At 43.0% G+C, this 23,011-nt stretch overlaps 1 protein-coding gene across 1 annotated transcript in view; it reads left to right on the top strand.

The window, feature by feature from the left end:
* MCF2L (MCF.2 cell line derived transforming sequence like) overlaps window positions 1-23,011 on the top strand; it is a 77,831-nt gene that overhangs the window by 14,351 nt on the left and 40,469 nt on the right. Inside the window, exons 3-10 of the mRNA XM_085853462.1 lie at window positions 3,751-3,865; window positions 18,498-18,588; window positions 18,818-18,937; window positions 19,599-19,715; window positions 19,990-20,139; window positions 20,542-20,657; window positions 21,215-21,329; window positions 22,382-22,501. Of these exons, the coding sequence (XP_085709588.1) occupies window positions 3,751-3,865; window positions 18,498-18,588; window positions 18,818-18,937; window positions 19,599-19,715; window positions 19,990-20,139; window positions 20,542-20,657; window positions 21,215-21,329; window positions 22,382-22,501 (944 nt within the window). The remainder of the gene's footprint in view (window positions 1-3,750; window positions 3,866-18,497; window positions 18,589-18,817; window positions 18,938-19,598; window positions 19,716-19,989; window positions 20,140-20,541; window positions 20,658-21,214; window positions 21,330-22,381; window positions 22,502-23,011) is intronic.

Below are 23,011 nucleotides of genomic sequence, written 5' to 3'. Positions count from 1 at the left end.
GACGACACCTCAGCACTACTCCGACACGCTCTCCCGCAATCTGACCTGGGAATGTTACCCCGTGGTTTCCCTCCTATCGTCAAAGATTTGGGTTCCCGAAGGCTTTTCCCCAATCCCATCATCCGGTTAGCTGCCATGCGAAGGGAAGCGGCACAGGAGGTACTCCCATGGAGTAGGTTTTCAGATTTCTTTGCGTTTTTGTGTTTTGCGGAATGAAGGGTTTTACGGTGGCTGGAGTGCAAATCCTGCCACCATCCGCTTAATAAGAAGTAACCCAACTGCAGGAGGACGTCCGCAAACACAGTTGGGCACTGGATATGGATGGCCGTTGGCTCACAAGGAGATCCTCCGCCCTTTGACAGAAGCTCTTCTGCCCTTTACACTAATGCTTTTAAGAAAATGGTGCGATTGAGTCAATCAGACAAATAAATACAGGTTTTATTGGGAAAAACAGAAAGTACCAGTCACCTTTTTTCAGGATGTAAAAAACTCGTATCAGAAAAGCTGTACACAGAAAGACATGACAGCGTCGGCAGTGGAATCCATTGGCACATCTGCAAACATTTTAACATCCCGGTCCCAGAACAATCAAGGAAACACAAACCAGATCCGATCCTTGAAAATGAACAAGTAATTCTCACGTGTGACAAGATTATCCTGTCAAGTGTGAATATTGCATTCAAAGCATTGCATCCGGACATGGTGCTCAAACGCAAAAAGGAAAAAAAACGGCACTGTTAATCAAGGTTTTGTTTCCCAATGACTTTGGGCTAAATGCCACAGAAATTAGGAAAATTACCAAACACCAGGATCTAAAAAATGAAGTCAAGAGGATGTGGAAATTGAAGAAAGCATGATAGTTGGAGCTATATGAATTTGAAGGAAATCCTTTCTGAGTACTTAAAAATAATTCCTGGAAATATCATTACAAAGAAGTGACAAGTGGAGGCTGTCACAGGTTCAGAGATGATTCCGAAAAGAGCCCTTCGACTCTTAGAGCAAGAATATGAGAACGAAACTTCACAGTTCGAATTGTGAATCACGATCCTTTACCAGAAAATAGGAGGTGGAGATTATGAGTCTTGGGAGAACTCCCTCCCACCTCCTGAATCCCCCCTTTTTAGCTCTTATATGAGCCTTGACATTGTGTATATATATATATATATATATATATATATATATATATATATATATATATATATATATATATATATATATATATATATATATATACCCTCAAATGGAGAGAGCAACCAATGAGGAGCCTATTGAGTTTGAGGTCAAAGGTCAACACATGGTCAAACTTCTAAAATCATCAATTTTCATCTGATTGAGTTGAAAATTAAACAGCAATTGCAGAGTGCCTCACTGAATTGGGAAACCAAATATTTTTGAGGTCAAAAGGTCAAAGGTCAGCTCAAGGTCAAGCTTCTAAAATCATCAAATTTCATCACAAAAATCATCAATTTTCATCCTATTAACCTGAATATTAAAGAGCAAGTGCATCGTACCTCACTGAATTGGGAAACCAACTATTTTTGAGGTCAAAAGGTCAGGGTCAAACTTCTAAAATTGTCAATTTTTGTAAGAAAAAAAACGTCAATTTTCATCCGATTGACCTGAGCTTTGATTAAGATCGTCAATTTTAATCTTCATGAAATAGACAATTTCATGTATCCATGGCAACGTTTTTTTTGGGGGGAGGGGGGTAGTTTGGGGGGGGGGTTGCAAGTATCATGCCAAACACGATGCCCTTTTTGTTTGTCTATCTGTCTCTCTTGAGCAGGATATCTCAAAAAGTTATGGACGGATTCGGACGAAATTTGGTGGACAGGTTGGATATGTGACAGGGACCAATCAATTTTGGTGAGGATCCGGATTTGGATTTAAGATTTTTTAAAAACAACTTTTTAAGTGATTCTTCACCATTGAGAGATGGGGCCAAAAACGATACCATTTTATTTTAAAAAGTTGTGCACGGATTATGACAAAACTTGGTGGATGTGTTGGGTGGGTGACAAGAACAAGCCAATTAAATTTTGGTTCAGGTCCATATGCACATCCGGCCTATCAATGGGATACAAAACGTAAACTGTTCAGCCTGGCGGAGGTATGCACTCTACTGAATGCCATTCTAGTGACACTCGCCAGTGGAGAGGGTATTGCATTTGGGTCCGTTTGTCTGTTTGTTTATTTTTGTCTGTTTGTCGATACAGAACTTCTTTTTCTCTGCAACCGCTTGCGGATTGACACGAGTTTTTCACCAAATGAGCGACTACTCATGCAGAATGTTTCAATGATAATGATGACGTCATAGGTTACATGGTGTGGCAGCCATTTTGGGAAAAAAGGAAAACCTTTGGACCTCTGTATCTCCAAAATTGCACCAAGGGAAAAAATTGAAACATGGCACATGACAAGTGCTCCTCATGGGGAATGAATTTGATTTTTTTTTATGACATCAGAGGTGCCTTTGTTATGACGTCATAATTGCATATGTATAACGTTACATCCGATCAGTATGAAAATTTTTGAGGGTCATCTCGGGATAAATTAGTACACAGAAAAAATTGATGACATCATTGGTCACGTGTTTTGGCAGCTATATTGTTGTTTTTAAATAAAATAAAAGAACCTTCAAAAATCTTCTTCTCTGGAACAGCTGAACATATTGAGGCAAAACCTCACAGGTATGGCTGCCTATCAATGAGGAACAAAATGTTCACACCTATGATGTCATAGGTCATGTGCTTTGGCAGCCATATTGGATTTATCCTAAAACCTAGTTTAAAAAATTGAAATTTTCCAGAACGCCTGGACAGATCGAGGGGAAACTTCACATACATGTTCCCCAAGCCTTGGGGATACCAGGGTGTTCACGAATAATGGATAGGTCACATGGACTGGCAGCCATATTGTATTGAGCAAAAATCTTTTTAAAAAATTCTTTCTCTTGAACTGCTTCAGCGATCGACGTGAAACTTCACAATTATGATCTTGTAATGAGAGTGAATATAGCTTTTAAATTTCAACCTGATTGGACGCATATTCTGGCAGGCAGAATTATTAATTTTTTTGATCTGGGGTTTTTTTTTTTTTTTTTTTTTTGGAATATGGCTCACTTGGCTGCATCCGGATGGGTTTGAGGGTAGAGTAGCTGCAGCTCAAACCCAAATCCTATTGAGGTTCCTCCTGATGACTTCATCTTTGCTTTTTGCTTGTTTGAGTTGCTTCTGATGACTCCAATGCAGTTCTGCACTTATTTGGTCTTCCATTTGATTTGAATTGAATTTATTTTACTACCATTCTGAATTCAATGGAATGATAATTAACATGTGTCAGGATTAAGTGTCCAATCAAATCGAGGTTGCATCAAAACGGGACGTCTTGGTACCCGTGTCATTTCCTCCAGTAGTTATAAAGTCGCAGTTCCAGTTATGTCTTATTAATTATGCAACACACCAGTACACAAACACCACACAAAATACACAACACAAAACTATACAAACACCACACAGAACAAGTCCTGCCAATGGTCTGCAATCTTTGATTACTCTTTTCCTTGTTTGTTATTGATTTCTCTTTTCCATTTTCAAAACGCAGTAAATCACTTTACCAATAAAAGATGACATCAGATGAATATGAACTTCCGACATATCAGATGAACATGAACTTGTTTGGGATTGGCGGGTTTGTCAGTGTGTGTGTGTGTTTGTTTGTTGTGTGTTGTGTGTTTTTTGTGTGCTTCAGGTGGGAAAAGTCGATCTGGCAGCTTGATCATAACCTTCCCCCATTCAACAGCAGCTTCTGCTGAGTCAAGTGAAGACTTCCACACGGTCCTCACATATCTCTCCAGTGTCCCCAGGTATGTAATCTTCCATTTGATTGTTGAGGGCTGTCTACCTTTTGGGTTCAAAATTCCATGGCGATTTAGGCGAATCCAGCAAGACTTCTCCCCAAAGTAGTCGGAGATATGTCGGTTCCACTTGGAAGATTTTGCAACACATAAGGAAGGGTTGTGATTGTGTGAGGGGGCGGGGGGGGGGCAATCAAAGAAAGAAAAAGGAGAGTCGCTGAAAAACTTCAAGTCAATATTAAATGGAAAGCCTCCCCAGCTGTTCTTATTGAATATCATTAAACCTGCTCATCGATGATTGGGCATATTGATTGAATACACCTTTATCGATCTTGCTCAGAACCATAAACACATTGCCGTATTGCATACTGTCCTATAATGTACAAACATTACACACCATACTGCAATGTACAAATTTTACATGCCATACTACAATGTATAAACATTGTTTACCGCACTACAATATACACACATTACTTAACCGTATTACAACCGACAAACATTTTCAGGTAATTCACAAGCGTAACATTGGACATATTTCAGGAAGAGGTGTGAGGGAATTTGATTTGTTGGGAATATTGGGTTTGGGAATAGATGCCACAGAGTGTTCAGCGTAGGGCTACGAAATTGATTCTGGTCCTAGTTAGACTAAGCTATGAAGAACAGATGAAAGAGATAGAATGTTTCACAAAAAGGAGGTGATTACAAGCGTATATGTGATAGAAAAAATAAGTGCAGAAGAGTTTTTTTTTTAGCAGATGAACACCGAGAAGACCAGGAGCCATGGCCTCAGGGTAAAGGAGAGGAGAGTTAGGATGGTAGTAAGGAAGGAGTCTTTCACTCAGAGAGTAGTTAATGTATGGAATTGTCTACCTGGAAAAAAAGTGGCAGCAGAAATGGTTAGATAGGTTTATATTTGAGTTTGTTGGTACATAGAGGTTTTGGGGATAGAGGGGATACATCGACATAGGTAGGAATGGTAGTTTTCTTGGGTTTGGATCAGATAATGTATACATGTAGTTATTGTGATGTCTGTTAGAGGGTCTTATCAAATGAGGAATGTGCTGTCTGTGTTTGTATATTCCTCACCTTACAACTAACTGTGCTTGCCCTCAACCCCACTGTAGAAAAAATCTTTTGATTATATTTATATTGCTACAGCCGTCGGGTCAACCCAGTTGCCCGGTCTGAATCTCGATGAACAGTGTCAAAGCGGTAGTGCCGGAAAACTTATTCAGTCATTCTGAGCTGGTTCTGAGCTGGATCACGGGCCTGCTTGCCATGATGCCAAAAGGTAGTGGACAAAAATGAATGAAAATACGAACAGATTGTCACTAAGTGGGGTGTTAGGTCACCACATGCATCCAGGACGGCACGGATACGACATGTCATGGAGTGAACGGGGGTCTGGAACTGTTCTGCTGGAATGTGGCACCATTCCTCCACAAAGAAGCTCTGCAATTCACATTGGTTTGAGGGAGGTGCAAGCCACCATCGCGGTGAGTTATGGGCAGGTGGGTGAGGAGTTGTGGAGTTGGTGGTGGCGAGTTCATGATGGAGGTGGTTGTGGTCGAGGTTGTGGCATCAATGGTGATTGTAGGTGAGTTTGAGCTTTGGTTTGACGTTGTAGGGAGTTTTATGAATGCGTTGCGATGGTGTATGAGCTGCTTCAATTTTGGGGTCCGAGTACAACGAAGGTCTGAGGTGGTGTGTCGTTGGAGAATGACACAAGGTTTGAATGGGATTTTAGCAGCATATGCAAATGAGCTATCCAGGTGTTATGGCCTGCATGAAGGGAAGGTCGTTTGTGAAGTAATATATAATAAAGGATAAAGAATGTGAACAAAGACCTGCCGAAAAGCCCTCGTAATGCATTTTGTCCCATAAACCCACTAGACATGAGGGAATGGCTATCTAAAACGGGCACTAATGAAATAACTGTCTCGGGACTGCTATATGTTGTCTGCCATAGCTTTGGGGAGTGACTGTTTTGCAGAATCGCACTATATATATATATATATATATATATATATATATATATATATATATATATATATATATATATATATATATATATATATATATATATATATATATATATATATATAGTTACGGAAGCCTGGTGTTGGCTTAGTGGTAAGGGTGGCGGCTTGGGATCCCAGGGTCCTGAGTTCAAGCCCCGTTGGCTGCTGAATTAACACCAGGGGGTTGACTCAGCCTGTCATCCTTCTGAGGTCGGCGAAGTGATTACCAGTGTACTGGTCCCGGTGTATGCCCCGGTTAGAATAGGTGTACCATATCCCTGTGTGTCATAAGAGGCGACCAGGGTTGGCGTCAGGAAGGGCATCCGGCCATAAAACATTGCCTCAAGAAAAAGCCTAACCTCTGCACAGCAGGGAAAAATGGCTGTAAAAACGGTCAAAAAATATATATATATATATAGTTACGGCTGTGGAAATTCGCATTGCACCATGAAGGGCCCGTAGGTGAGATATCTCTAAGTACATGTGTAGTTAGCCCCAAATCCGTTGTCTAGAGGGAATTTATGTGATTCATTCGGGCTGCGACGCTTTGAGATAGCCGTTTTTTCTGTTCTATCTTTATTTTGAACCAACCACGTCTCAACCGCCATCACACAACAACCACCTTAACCACCACGCCAGCAATCGTCACCAACTACAACCACGCTCCAACCCTCAGACAACAACAACACTGCCAACAGCCACGACCTTTACCTTCACAACTCGATCCCGCAAACATCGCATTACATCACCATCATTCCCAAACGGCACCATAACCATCAAACCACCACCGATAAACCCTCCACCACCCCCACCTCTCTCCTTCTACGGCCATTCCCGCACCACCTGTGAACACTGAGCGTCGGGCTGTCTTGGGCTCGTTCAGCGATACGCACCGAGCCGCGAGCGCAAATAGCGGCCTTTCCGAGGGAGAATTCGGATCAGGAATGCTACACGCCCACTTCTGATCCGTCCAATTAGCAAGCGTGGAGCGGCTTGGCCCCGCCTCCAGGCGCGTCTGTGTGAAATTTCTATATGCAAATTCTAGGATCAGGGGAGGTTCACGCCCACTTTTCCTCCATCCAATTGGCGAGCGTGGCTCCGCCCCCGAGCTCATCCTGATCCGGATACTTGCATGTTGTTTTCTCCTGCCGGCCTATAAAACAGCGAGTGCAAGGCGAATCGTAGCAGAGTGTGGCATTAGCAGTGTGTGTCGGCAGGGCGGAGTGAGTCGAGTCATCAGTGTGGCAGAGAGTGGAGTCGGGTGGCGAAGTCATCGGTGTACATCGAGTTGGGTTCTGCAGTCGGCTGAGGAGAGTTGCGGGAAGAGGCAAAGGAGCTCGGGTCCGAGGCGAGAAGGACGGCGGTCGGCGACGAGGTCGCGGTGTGAGATCGCTCGTCGCGGGACCCAAGCCAGCCAGCCATTCTCCTCCCCCAGGGCCAGGGCATCAACAATTCCCCCTTTCCCACGTGCTGAGATAGTGCAAAAAGGGGGCCCCGTTCCCACCCCACTCCAAACGTCGTGCCAAAGAAACCCGCCAAGGAGCATGGAGTCGGGGCACAGCCACGCGGCCACATCTGCGGCTCGTCCGCCAACGCGTCACGAAGACGCGAGTAGGACCCCCCCGGTCTTGCGGACCTGGCCGCTCCTCCAGGTCACGCGCACATATTGGCCTCCAGGCCTGTCTGCCCCCTTGTCTATGAGGGTGGCTTCTTTCCTTTGCTTTTGAGTAAATGTGTGTTGGCGCCGTCTGTAAAGTCGAATTGTATAAGTGTTGCCGTGTGTGCGCGTAGTCGGTAGTAACTGCGTCAATGTTTGTTTTGTTTTCACTGCTATATGTGCATTTTGACTGTTTGGCTGTATATGTGTGCTTTCCGTGTGTCGCGTTATAAATGTGCATTGTGTGAACTGTTTTCCCGTTTCGCTTCGTCTTTTCTTTATTGACCCTCCATCCTGCTTCACCTAAAGGGTTCAGAGTGGGCTTAATACGCCCGGTAATTAATCTGAACCATCCAGGTCGGCAATAACACCGCTCAGTTATCCCGATAGCACGGAACGGCCCGCCCAAGCGGCCCGTGTCCGGAGTCGACCTGCGGCGAGGTGTGATCACCCGGTCGACCATTCGCACAGGTACTTAGGTAGATCGAATTTGGCGAGTGACCCTATCCTGCGCGGGTGGGCAATTGGCACGGTCGTGGTGGGGTTGAACCCCCACCCGAGACTAGCACCCGGCGTTGTTCCGAGAGGGTCACGACAGAATTGTCCATTCCGGTGGGCGAGGCGGCCGCCATTCGAGTCGAGTGGCCGATCGCACACCGGTGTGCGCGAATTCGCAACTATATATATATATATATATATATATATATATATATATATATATATATATATATATATATATATATATATATATATATATATATATATACGAAGATGTTCTACTAAATTGTTAATTTTTTTGTGTTACATTTTGTTCCAGTTAATTTTGTTGTGTTGCAGCCCCCATCAGGCTGATTGACAGTCATAGTCCCACCCACCCCTCTGATCCCTTCATATTTGTCAGATAACTTGCTTTTATTTCAAACCTAAGCAGCATTGCGGGTCTTGCGAGATCAACGTGATCCAGATCGAGCCCAGCAACTGCTTTACATTACATCTCCTCTCCTTCAGAATGAAAATAAATAGATGAAAATCAACTTAAAATTGGATTTCCTTTACAATCAACAAATGAACGATTTCTATGAATACACATAGCCATAATAATAATAACAATACCAATAATAAGCCCACATATATTAACCCACCCACACACCAAATCAAGGATTCAGCTTGTCCGGCTGTTTTACAACACGGCCTGAGCGAGTCATAGAAGGAACAGGCTCGTGGAGCTGTTCATCTAGCACACCAGTGGGGGGCAAAAGAGATGTATTAGAAGGGGAAGGGGGCAAAGGAGAAACATTGCAGTGATCACCATTACTGGTGCAAGAAGGGGAGGAAGTATGATTGTGTTCATCATCGTCCAAGTTTCCCATCTCTGGTTCAAACACATAGCCAGTGTGGTTGGCCAGCTTGTTTGAAGATCGGAGATGTTGGTGGTTCTTGCGGAACAAATGGTTTCCTGCTTGGAGCACGTATGACCTAGAGGACTCGTGTTTTTGTACCATTTCACTAGGAACCCATTATCTAGTGCCAGGAAGTGGTTCCATATGGACTTGCCGACCCTGAAAAGGTGGCCGCTCTCGTTCTACTCGATCATGATAGAACTTTTGCTTTGTCTTTTCCATGTCAAAATGCCGCTTAACCCCAATCGAAGCTCTAGGGTTTTGGTGCAAGGAGCTGCGCTTTGCATGCAGCTTGTCTTCTACCCATCAACAGCTGTGCAGGGGACAAGTGTAGTCCTTCTAGGGGAGTGGTGTGGTGTCTAACAAAGCCAGATGTTTGTCCTCCGCTTTCTTCCACAATTTTTTTTACAGTTTGCACTGCTCTTTCAGCTTCACTGTTAGCACGAGCAAATCGAAGGCTGGAAGTAGTTTGGTTAACGCCATCATCAAAAGAGAACGATTTGAACTCTATGGACACTAACAAGGATGCATTGTCGCTCCTACGACCCTCAAGTATACCGTGTATACTAAAGATGGATTTTAGAGCATCAATCGTTGTGCAGCTTCTCACATCCTTAAGCTCACATACCTCTAAATCTCGAATAATAATAATCGACAACCAAAATGTATTGTTTTGACTCAAACGCGAATAGGTCCACGGCGACCTGGTTGAATGGTAAATCGGGAATCTGTGTCGGTATGAGCAGTTCCGGATTCAGCTTATTTTGGTAATGTACACATGTAGTGCATTTTTTTTACTGCCTCTTCGATCTGTTGGTTCATTGTTTGCCAATAGAGCATTTCCCGAGCAAGCTGTTTGCACTTTACAATACCGAGGTGAGAGCTGTGTATGATGGAGAGCATGTGCTGACTGAGACTAGGTGGCGTGACCATACGCATACCTTTATAGATAATTACATCAGAAACACCTAACTCGCTCTTTGAATCCCAGTATGGTCTCAATGGAATGGGCACTTCGTTTCGATGGCTGGGCCATCCAGTGTGGATCACGTCCAACAGAAGTTGTAACTCTTGTCGAGTCTATTCCTGCAGCTGGACATACCTCTCCTTGGTGATGGAGATGAAATCTAACATGGAAACCTGCTCCAGATTGACTTCTTGTCTCGAAAACTAGTGAGTCTGATAAGCACGAGATAGTGGATCTGGTAGCTGTATGTCTTTGCCACTTTTATACACGACCTCAAGATCGTACCACTGCAGACGTAACAGCATCCTCTGCAGACGCATGGGAGCAGACAGATTTTTTTTGAAAATCTCTTGAAGTGGCTTGTGATCTGTAAGTACAGTCACTGTCTTGCCAAATATGTAGCAGTGGAATTTCATACAGGCATGGAGGATTGCAAGCATTTATTTTTCAAACTGACCATACCATTGTTCCACCTCTGAGAGGGATCGCGAAGTGTACGCAACCGGCTTCCCCTCCTGCATTAAGACACCACTGAGACCGCTTTGACTTGCATCCTCATGGATCTCTACTGGTGCCTTCACATCATAGTATCTCAGTACAGGCTGCTGACAGCAGAGATCCAATAGTTTATGGAAAGCTTGGTCCTGTGCAGGTTGCCAGTCAAAAATACGATCAGCTCTCAATAAAGCTTGAAGTGGTGCATTGACATCACTCAGTTGAGGAATAAATATCACCAGGTAAGCAACGAATCCAAGGAAACGCCGCACGTCCTCTTTATACCGTGGAATAGGCATATTATGGAGGGCTTCAATTCCTGAGGGGTCGGGCTTGAGTCCGTCTGCAGTAAGTAGATGCCTAACACACCAAACCTCCTTTTGGTGAACTTTGCATTTTTGCATGTTCAATTTGAGGTTGTAAGATGTAGCCCTCTCCATGGCTTGCTTTAAAATGCTGCCATGATGATCTCAATCTCATCCTGCAATCAAGATATCGTCCATGATTGCTGTGGCTCCAATAATGCCATGTAACATTTGATCCATGATACACTGACATATTTCCGTGGCACATTTAAATCCAAATGGCAGCCTCAGCCAACGAAAACGACCCATCGGTGTATTGAAGGTCGTCAGTTTTGATGACTTCTCATCCAGGAGAATCTGTAGAAACCCACTCTTTGCATCCAATACTGAGAATAAGTTGGCTTTTGGTATGTTGGAGACCACCTCTTCAACCATCTTCATGGGATAATGTTCATGTTTCATGGTCTTGTTGAGATCTCTAGGATCCAAACATATTCTTAGCTTGCCATTGCGAACTGCAGCTACCTTTGAGCTGACCCACTCAGTTGGATCCTCCACCGGAGTTATGAAGATGTTATTTACCATCTTGTTCAATTCCTCGATGATCCTAGGCATTAGCGCAGCCAGTTGCCGACGTGCAGCGTGTACAACCCCATTGGCTGTTGGGTGTATTTTGATTCGGTAGACCCCTGGTAGGGTACCTGATGTACCAATGATATCGGGAAAATCTCATATATCTGGGGGAACCGATTCATCATCTTCTGAATGAATCTCCACCAGGAAACTCAGTCGAGCAATGAGGCCAATGTTCTCAGTGGTCTCCCCTGATATCTCGTTCTCCTGATCCAGATTGACTAGCTCGCATGAAGCTATTACAGACCTCCCCTCAAATTCCAGGGAAAGATCCATGGAAGCAACTGGCCGAATGATGTGGTTGGAATAAGTTCTCAGAGTTCTCTAAAGGCGCTGTCACACTTTGACGATTTAGCCAGCAATGGCAACGTATAAAAATGAAGGTAAAACGTTGGCGTACGCTAAAATTTTGATGTTTTTTAAAAAAGTTTTTGGCGTATTCATAACGAGTTGATCGTATGCATAACATATTAGTAACGGGCACAGAACGTTTCGTTGTCTTATAGATAACTTATACCAACGAATGCTTAGCCTGTTGTCGGCGTTCACAACCTATGCCCAACGATGGTCTAACTTAGGCAGAGCGCACTGCACGTATCGCTGACGATCACGTGGCGTAGCCTATTAAAAACCTGCCGCACGCCGATTCAAATCGTAACCACCTGAGAATTGAAAGTGTCAACCATGCAGTCACACCTTGGCGATTTAGCCAGCGTATGCCGACCTATGAAAAATGTGTCTAAAACGCTGGCACAAGTCGAATACGTTATGGGTAAGTTTGGTTTACGTGAAGAGCACGCTGAAAAACGATGAAGTACGCTGTCATACGTCGTAGTACGTCTCGTACGTCGTGAAATTTCAAGCATGCTGAAAATTTTACAACTTACTCGCCATATGGCTCACACGTTCCACTACGCTGGGAATAAGTTCTAGGCACGATATGCGATTGTTGACACACGTCGACACAAGTTCCTTGTAAGTTACTCATAAGTTGAAACGCGTCGAGGTAATGTTGAGCATACCCGAAACTTATTTTCTCCGTCAAGGCACATTTTCTTTTTTCTCCTTGGCTCCTTGAAGGCATGTGACAAATATCTGAAGCTGTTGTTGTTGTTGTTGTTATTATTTTTGTAGTCTATCACGAATTTTAAAATATATTCGGACATTTGCTTTTAAGTTTCGACGTCGACGTGACAATATCCTCAAACAGAAAATATTCACAGAGGAGGAACTAAGAATAAGACATGAGCAAGCTGAAGAGGCAATCGGACGTGACGTAATGGCACGTGACAAAATATCGGAAGTTATTGTTGTATTTTTTTGTTTTTTAGCCCAATTTTGCATACATCAGGCATACGTTGGCTAAATCGTCAAGGTGTGTCAGGGCCTTTACATTACAATATTCCTTCACAAAGGAATGCAGTTTTTTTCATACTTTTCATGGAATCCTTTCAAGATATCAAAATCTCGATCAGTTTGCACCTTCCCTCTATAAAATGCAGTGGACTGGTGTTTAAATCAAGTTTGTAGCTTGAACCAATTTTGAGTTAGGCTGTCTGAAAAGAATAAGAAGAATAAGAATAATGACAAACTGACACTTTTGGCTCTCTCTCATTTTTCTTGTTCAACGATGATGTCCCAAAGTTTAATGAGTGTTATTGGATTGTAGTGGCACAACTTAGCATAACAATTGTGCATTTTATGAGGAAAGCACCAAATTTGGCACACTAGTAGCCTATCATATTATGAACAGATTTGGATATTGGGCCATCTCAAAATTTTTGATGGCAGTGGAAAATGGCTGCCACAGCCATCAGCGGCTGAATTTGAGATGGCCCAACATCCAAATCTGTTCATAATATGATAGGCTACTAGTGTGCCAAATTTGGTGCTTTCCTCATAAAATGCACAATTGTTATGCTATATTTTGCTAAGTTGCCCCACTATTGGGAATTCTCCGCAGATGACTGGTAGGTAACCTATAGGTTTATAAGTTTTATCTCGGTGGATTTTTTTTTTGAAGATTAATGGTGTATTGAGCCAATGCAGTGTCCGGGCAATCCCGACACAATAAGTCTACTGACTTCTTGATATGTACACACACACACACACACACACACACACACACACACACACACACACACACACACACACACACACACACACACACACACACACACACACACACACACACACACACACACGTACATCACGGTCAGAATTCCTTGTGTCAGCCTCCTCCTGTGTCAGAGTTCCTTGTGTATCTCAGTGTAGTGTCCTCAGTGACATGTCCCACAGTCCGCAAACCTCAAACGTATTTCTGTATGTGAAAACTATATCCCAAAGTGAATAAGGCAGGCTTAGCTGTCGCACTACAGGCCATGATATTAGCATTCAACTGTGCACTCAACCTCTCCTCCAGCTAGCTCCTCCCCTCCTCCAACACCACTCTCTTAACCCCTTTAATGCCCAGATTGTAAAACCTGCAACACAGTTGGGCAGATTCACAATTTTCTCCTCTGGTGTTTTAGAGGTCTTGCTCGATGCCATCAAGTATCGGGAGAATATAACTGCAATGCCCGTACAATACCCCAGGTGTAAGTAACCATTTTCCTTCCATGAGTAAATAGTTGGTAGTAAAATTGATTCAGGCTCATCCACCGGTGGATTGTTTTTGTTCAATGAATGAAATTGTTTTAAATCTTTGACACAGCCCTCTGCCAAGGTCAATCATGGGTAGTCCGGCATAATCTTTATCATGCCTTCTTCCTTCTGATTGGTCAATCTTGACAAATGTCAACCCTTCTCCTCTTTGTTTGCATCTCTCTCTCTCTCTCTCGGTTTTAACCCTTGCTAGGTGTGATGAAATGATATGTTAAACGTGTTGTGTAGTCATGTTACTGTTTTCATTATTTATCTTGTGGATGACACAATACAATAACATAGGGATCGATTTCATTGTCATCGCTTTTGGGAAATTGCCATTGTTCATATTCGGAGATGTAACGATAATGGTCTCTCTAGTACTGTATTGTATTTATTGTGATGATACTTATTTGTTTTATTTAATGTATAAAATCATGATAATGTTTTATCGTACAAAACTGAGTTTGCGAGTCGATTTGTTGAATTGATTTAAGGAATGCTGATTCCATATTATTGGAGGTATGGTGGGAGCAGCCTTGGTAGTTCAGTGGTTAATTTCCCCCCTCCCCAACCCTTTGCACGTCATTGCGTTACCAGCTATTCTCTCGCTTCATTACAAGCTCTTCTCTCGATCTCTGTATCTCCGACGACCTTAAACATCTTCGTTTTGATTTTTATTTCATTTCCCAAAGCCTCTTCCGAGACGATGAATCCCCATGGATCTCCATTTCGCTTCCAAACTTGGAGAGAATGGCGTTGGTGTGAGGAGCGGAGATGTGGTGCAGGGGGATCCTTGGCTACTGAACCATCATTATGAACCAAGAAGAGGAAGCAAATTTAGAAGATTCACATTCGCTGGCCTGGAAGAAGGAAGAGTTGAAAGAAGGTCTCGAACAATTGTAATGGGTGGAGGAATATAACCGAAGAAAGGCAGAAGCTTGTGGAGGAAAATACCTTTGAACTGAAGATGCTGAATACAAGGGATCCCACACAAATTGACATTTCTCTGCATTTCTTCGTTCGGGAAGCTTTGTGGTTTGGAGATGTATAGAAGACTCACTGCGTGGTTGGTCGGTGAGACCGTGCTGAAGCAGAGCCCAGTGGAGACAAAACTGTGTTGTCGGCGGAATTCAGATCTCGTCGTGAAGCAGAACTCGTCATCTGCAGATTTATTTCTCCTTGGGCCTTGAGGTTTTGGGCCTTGAGGATGCAAACAGCGTGACAAGGATACTTGAAGAACAATGGAGGGTATTTCACAACATTGTCAAACTTCTGACGTTTGAACAATATTTTGAAGTGATCTTGTTTGGAATTTTTGAAGCATTTGGATGAGAATAAGAGGACGAAAATCTTTGAAATGTGATACAATTCCACAAACACGGCTTGCGTGCCGACGACGCGATTTTGACGTCACCTGTGTACCTGACGTCATTGTTTGAACAAAGGAGCCTGCTGATGACTGACTTGGCTACAGAACTTCCTGCCTTGTATTTGCTCACAGCTTTGGACGTTTCAAGATGAAAACTGGGGAGGTTTTGCTTCTGTATCGATGATGCAAGTTTGAATCCTGCACTGTTGTTGAGCGTTAGTTGAAATAATGACGATTGGTTGCTGCTCTGACTATTGAGACATCTCTTCATCAATTTGAGAATCGGGCTTGAATATCGAAGCAGGTAAACAGATTTTCCTTGTCAGTTTCCATGCAATATTCATCCTCTTCAAATCCTTGCAGTCGGTTAGGTCTCCATTTGCCCCCTCATCTCATATTTACATTACATTTGGACTCTTTCCTTCACATCATTCTCCACCTGCCTGCGTGAAAGGCTACATTAGGTTGAAAAGCATTAGAGGCATTGGACAAAGAGTAAATTGTGCTTCTTGGCATTTATCATGCAAATGAAGCATTATACTTTGTCTACACCATGGTTGTTATCTGTGCAGCAGACAGAACTAGACATAATGGTACTCTTTGTTTGCTCTGTAAGCTTATACTGTACCTGTGATGTACTGTACGAGGTTTGAATTGCATCTCTTACGTTGCTATGGGCTGGCAGGATGGCTGAGAGGTATACACCCGCACACCATTTTGCTGTCTCGCTTGGATTATAATCTCCACCCAGCTGTAAAATGTCATCCTTGTGTTTCGCAGGCAGCGCGAGGCAACATTGTGTGTGCCATCCCTCGGATGGACATTAACCTGGTGTCCTGTCTGCCGGCATTAGTTGGTGGACGTTTAAGATCTCATAGTCATAGTGTCCTTCACAAAAAGTAGGCGAGCTATCGCTGGCACCCTGAACAAATTACAAATTCCTGCCCTGATTCCTGTGTTGGAGAGGTGACCTGTTTGGGATTGTAACCTGAACCAAATGAACTGCTTCGGCAGCACTGACGCTCTGTACAGAGCATGGTTCCTGATCTGATTACGGTGGTGGTGTGTTTGTGGAAATTTTCTATGTCCAAGCATGGCCAAAATTATTGGCACCCCTTGCACTTCTTTCAAATAACTCACAATTTTCTCCAAAAATAAGTTGAAATCGACAGAAGTATTTGATCTCCACAATTCATACTTCACTGTTGATATTAAAGAAACTTTGTTTTTGATTCAGAACTTAATATATCCTTTTAAATCAGAAGATAAAAATAAATGGCATTGACAAAGTTAATGACACCCTTGACTTAATATTTGGGAACACAGTCTTTGGACCAAATAACTGCAATCAAGCACTTCCTAGAGCCATGAATGAGCTTCCTACACCTCTCTACTGGCAGTTTGTCCCTCTCTTCTTGTGCAAACTGCTCCAGTTCTCCCAGATCTGAAGGGTGCCTTCTCCCAACTGCTGTTTTCAGATCTCCCCACAGGTGTTCGATGTGATTTAGATCTGGACTCATTGCTGGCCATTTCAGAACAGTCCAGCATTTTGTCTTGAACCATTCCTGGGTGCTTTTTGAAGTGTGTTTGGGGTCATTGTCCTGCTGCAAGACCCATGACCTTCGATGGAGACCCAGCTTTCTGACACTGGGTTGAACATTGCACTCCAAAATGCCTTGGTAACCTCCTGATTTCATGATGCCATGCACACATTCAAGGCACCCATTGCCAGAGACAGCTCAGCAACCCCAAAGCATCACTGAACCTCCTCCATATTTGACTGGAGTGAAGGTGTTCTATTCCTTGAAGGCTTAATTTTGTTTTCTGTAAACATAGAGATGATGTGCTTTACCAAAAAGTTCTAATTTGGTCTCATCTGTCCACAGGACATTCTCTCAGAAGGATTTGGGCTTGTCCAGGTGTGTTTTGGCAAACTCCAGTCGGGCTTTCTTGTGTGTCTCTCTCTCAGCAGTGAGGTCCTCCTGGGTCTCCCACCACAGAACCCCCTTTCATTGAGTTGGTGATGGATGGTGTGAGTTGAAACTGTCGTACCTCGTGTCTGAAGGTCAGCTTGAATCTGTTTGGCAGTTGATCGAGGTGCTTTCTCCACCATTCGAACAATCCTTCGCTGCAATCTTCGATCAAGTTTTCTGTTGTGGCCACATCCGGGGAGGTTGACTACAATGCCATGGGCCTTGAACTTCCTGATAACATTGCGTATGGTGGACACAGAAACATCAAGATCTCTGGAGATTGACGTATAGCCTTGAGATTGTCCATGCTTGGCTACAATCTTGTGTCTGACCTCCTCGGACAAGTCTCTGGGTTTTTTTTCTTTTCTCCATGCTCATTGCGGTACACACAGTGACACAAAACAGCAGAACGACTCCTTTTTCTCTCTTCAAAGTGGTTGAATGAGTGATTTTTATATTGCAGGCACCTGCAACTCACCACAGCACAGGTGAGTTCATTTCCAAAGTAAAGGAGAATCGCTTGCTTGAAATCTAATTATTTTTTAACAACTTCTAAAAGATGCCAATAATATTGTCCGGGCCATTTTAGGATTTATGTGTGGCATAAGCTAAGATTTAATAATTTTTGAACTTTTCCTCCACTGCCAACCAAAGAAATACACGTGTGGATACCAAAAGATTTCTTAATTTCAACAATTTTCTGGAAGAAATGGTGCATTATTTGAAAAAAGTGCAAGGGTGCCAATATTTTTGGCTACGACTGTACGTGAGTTATCGAGGAATGTTTGGCTTCGCGTACTGTTTCAATTAATTAATAATATCATAACATAATGGCAACAATAGTCAATCAACGAAGGTATTTTTGTACAGTTGTATTGCGATTAGGCATTTAAAAAAAAAGTTTTAAAGAGCTTCATTTCTTTGCATTAAAGTACAATTTTGATTCCATCCGTTGACTTGGATTAATTTAATTGTGCATGCAGGTGTTTTATCATCGGTCTTGTGCATGTCCTCCCCAAGGAAATGAGATTATCCCACTTAAGCTATTATATCTGTGCTGCATGCATGCATTGCTGGAGTGTGTTGTGTTGCTTTTTTGTGTGGTTCATTGCGTAGCATTGCATCGTGTTGTGTAGCGTTGCATTGGGTTGTCATGTTGTGATGTGGTGCAGCCCGGCGCAAGCTGAGTGGGGGTTCACTCTGCTGATTGACAGTCGAGGAGGGAGATGGGGGGATGTTCGAACGGTGCTATCTCGCCTCTCGGTGAGTTGTTTTACCCCAAAATCCTTTGACGAGTCAAAGAAGTTGGCACACTGTCCTGTTCCCAACGCTTTTTGTTCATTGGAATTGCAAATGTGGAAAAGTTTTATATCAAGTATAGGACAAGATATATGAATGAAAAAAGAATGGGATACACTTCTGGAATGAGTTACACTTATGGGAACGGCATCAAAGGGCAACTAATATGTTAATAATGCGACCCTTCTTGCAGACCTGCTGTGCAGCCGACGTGCGGGGGGTTCTGCTGCTGCCCCCTGCCACGTTCTCGCTGCGTCCACTTGCGACGCTGGCATGCCGCCTACTCGGCACTGAGCGCAATATGAGGGCACCGGTATGTCGTACACCTGACATCCAGTTATGGATAGTTTGGGTACTTTCAGAATATGACCACCGATGATAGGCATTTTTACTTCTCCACATTTTTCAATTTACTTCTTATAGTTATTTTAGTACGTCATCTCCTTTTTAAAGAATTATAGTTCTTCTTATTGTTATATTGGTAATGAAGAGACAGGGATGCCAGGTCATGTTTTAGGGGCTGATGGGCAAGTAGAAGCAAATGAAAAGAAGCGAAGTCTCTACTCCAAGTTGAACCAAAAACACAAAGCCCTTTACTTTGGTTTCTGCATCACCATTCAAAGCTTCAGTTTTGATACCATGAGGATTGACCTCTGTCTGACTTTTTACCCTGTTGGCCAAACTTCAATTTACTTCGACTTGTCACAGACCATTCATCTTTTTCCAGTTGAACGAGTTCAAATACATCCCAAGGTCGATTTAGTCATGACTTTACTTGTGCTAGTCCGAGTTATATTATTTCCTTCTCTTATGCCAGCCAAACTTTTGCACTGGTCATTGATCCTTCTCTTACTTAGCAAATCCTCAATAAGGGAACCGAGTTAACATGTATTCCTTGATCTCTCCTGATTTATTTCTAGCCAGGTCCGATACTCATACCTTCAGCAATGATTCCTTTTTTTTCCATGCTGCAGCTCGTCATGTTGGGTTCTCTGTCAGATTTAAGTGAGCATGTGGACAGTGCGCAGCTGACCCCAGAGCTGGGCGGGTCACTCTCATACTCACACGAGCGTTGGCTCAACCAACGGACGGTGGGTAGTGCATGCTGCACACTCGGCGCACTCTTCCTGCACATGCATGGTTCCATTATGTTTAAATCTCACAAGCAGCATGGAAATCTTACTTTGTTATCCTGTTGGAAATCGTGTTGTAATGGTGTGTGTGTGTGTGTGTGTGTGTGTGTGTATGTGTGTGTGTGTGTGTGTGTGTGTGTGTGTGTGTGTGTGTGTGTGTGTGTGTGTGTGTGTGTGTGTGTGTGTGTGTGTGTGTGTGTGTGTGTGTGTGTGTGTGTGTGTGTGTGTGTAGGAGGTGGAGGCATTTGCTGTTACCGTGAAAGGCACAGCCCAGCTGTTGGCAGCATTTGGAGCAGACCTGGCAGAGACAGGGACACCAGCGAATGTTTTGGGGGCTGAGGGGCTGTTGGAAACACATGCTGAGAAACGCAACAAGCTAAAGGTTGGAGGGGAGATGGGGGGGGGGGGTGGTTCAGGATTTTATTTTCCTTTCAATCAAATTTTAATTTGATTTAGTATCCATGAAAACTCAGTCTCATAGGAAATACCATTTCCACTATTGGAGTGTCAGTTAAAATCAAGCATGTTCATCAGTCATCTTCAAGGTGGGAGAGGTACCTGGCTGTCCCTCCTTATGTGGTCTATGCATGATACTAGTCCACACATTGTATTCAATACCTTGATTCCCTCAGGGCAACTTGAATTGGGCACAAAAAAGCTTATGTAAAACAAAAATAAATTAAATATAGTGGCCTCAAGTTATGACAAGTCGCATGTTACTTGGTACAAGCAAGTGCTCTCTTCATGTTCTTAACTTCATTCTTCATCTTCTTGTTGTTGATAGGAGGAGATGAGTGAGGCTGTGGGTAGAGGTCACATGCTGCTAGCCTCCATCACTCAGGAACATGGCACCGAAGATGAGTCTGGAGATGCAGCAGATAACGTTTCCACAGTGGAGAGGTTATAGGAGGGTTTCGGGCCCCAATTAGGCATACTTCTATTGCTCTATTAAGGGTTAAAGATCAGGATAAGTTGAATTCCATCTCAGTTTTTAGTCAATGTAAGACGATAAGGAAAGACATAAACTATTTGGCAATGGGTATACCAGGGTGGTTCAATTTCAACCTGCACCTTTATTTTGAACTCGGTTCACATTCATATTGAAAGGCAACCATCACTGACTGTGCAGCCAATCATCTGTACATTTGAAGAAGCTTGGTGTTTTATCACCGGAGTTTTCGTAATTATTCACTGTTACACCCCTTTTGTTGTCTCATTTGATGTGATCTTGTGGTCATGTGTAAATGGTTGCCAACACCATAAAGATAAATTATCAACGAACAATACTCCACCTTTAACGAACGTAAGTCCAGGTCAGATTTGAACCACCCTCATGTTTTAATATGGTTTTGAGGTTTTAAAGAGGTATTAGATGTAAGCATTGTGCCGAATGTTGATTGGTAGTAACGGTGAGTGCTGTGTTCACTCACATTGTGTTTCTAATATGCCGAATGCAGACTCCTTGTGCAGCTGCATGAAGCGGAGGCAGCTTTTGATGAGTTCTGGGAGCACCATGAGATGAAGCTGGAACAAAATCTAAGGCTCTGCCACTTCCAGCAGGACTATCGAGAGGTGAGTCATAGGAAGTGGAATCATCGTCTGAGTTTATTGCAGGGCGAGTAAGTGATTTTTTGAATGCATGCTGGTTTTGAATGCGCTCGCCTCGAACCTATCTTATTCTGGGTTTGAAAACTAACGGACGCAGATTAAAAACCATGGTGCAATGTGGAGAGACTTGGCCATTGCATGCTGGATCTCCTCTTATTCTTTCTTATGCAGCACATGGCTGCAGGTAACATCATTTGCTTGGAGTGTATCTGTTCCGCTGATGCAATGCCCCCTGTCGGTCAGAGTAGGAATTTGTAAATTTGTTTGGGGTATCGGTGATAGCTCGCCTTCTCTTCTCATTGGACATGTGATCTTTAATGTTCACCAACTAATACTGGCAGACAGGATGTCCAGTTTAACGTCCATTCCCAGAACTCTGACCAAATTCAGAATTCTTGCTCTGCTTGAGGGATGCTTAAACCGTATCTGTGATGAAGTTGTAACCTATCCAGAGTTAATGCTCAACCATGACAAGGTTCATGTGGGCTGTATTTCCATCTTCTGACATGAGATATAATAGTAGTAGTCGTAGTAGTAGTAGTAGTCATAGTAGTCGTAGTAGTACAGAGCCAGCAGGTGAGGTACCACAGTGTGGAGCATGCCATTCTTACAAAATATAACTAATTCAACTGTCCTTTCCTAAAGTTTCGACAGTATCATGTGCAAAGGCCTTCAGGCCAGTACACTAATCGGATTCTGATTTCACTGTATGGATCAACCACACTGTTCACTGTATGGATTCAAAGTTTGACAATGTTGTGAAATAACCTCCATTGTTCTTCAAGTATCTTTGTCATGCTGTTTGCATCCTCAAGGCCCAAAACCTCAAGGCCCAAGGAGAAATAAGGCCCTTGACCAACTTGCTTCATTATGACTTTGGACCTTCTTCGGTTCCCATAAAGATGAGCCTCCAGTGAAATTGGACCATCTCTTGTTTTGATAAGTGTGCAGTTGGTGTTGGAGTAAGACTAGAGATAAAGCTAGGCCAGTTTTTGATGTGGTTACATTGTCGACAGGTGATGTCATCACTCAACAGCCTCGAGGAACGACTGGCATCCATGCCTGAGCATGGAGAGAGCCTGGCACATGCAGAGCGTGCGCTTCGGGAGCTTTCAGCATTGCAAAACAAGAGCCAAGTGAGGAAATGTTGGATGGGCGTTATAAACCTTGATTTCTATTCAATCTCCATCACACAAGCCTCTAGAATCAGAATCTCAATCACATATAACTGCTTTTGTGCTGTTTAGCTCCACTGTACACTCCAAAGATATGAAGCCACAGTAGTATAGTTTGCTGGCTAAAAAAAAAAGAAGCAAATTTGTACACACAACAATCACCTTTTTTTTCAAACTAAGGTAGAACAAGTTTAGGAAGAGCCAACTAGAACGGCACATGTAAAGCACATAATCTCACCTCACGCCTTCATTCTAAACAAAAATATCATCGTTAACTAAACACGCAACTATTATGGCCCATGTACTCATAATAGGGTGCATGGATAATATGTCATATAGTTTCTTGGAGGTCATAAATTTAATTATTCACTCGCATCCAGTCAAAGATCAAATATAAGAACTTTCAGATTTTTCAAATAAAGATTTCAATTCAACCAATTATGGCTGTAATACCACTTCACTGATGACATG

This window comes from Eptatretus burgeri, chromosome 14 (assembly GCF_056783735.1).
Source record: "Eptatretus burgeri isolate ZD-2024b chromosome 14, Ebu_testis_v1, whole genome shotgun sequence".
Taxonomy (NCBI): Eukaryota; Metazoa; Chordata; class Myxini; order Myxiniformes; family Myxinidae; genus Eptatretus; species Eptatretus burgeri.
The sequence above is the reverse complement of the archived record's forward strand: the minus strand, read 5'-3'. Positions and strand labels throughout refer to the sequence as shown.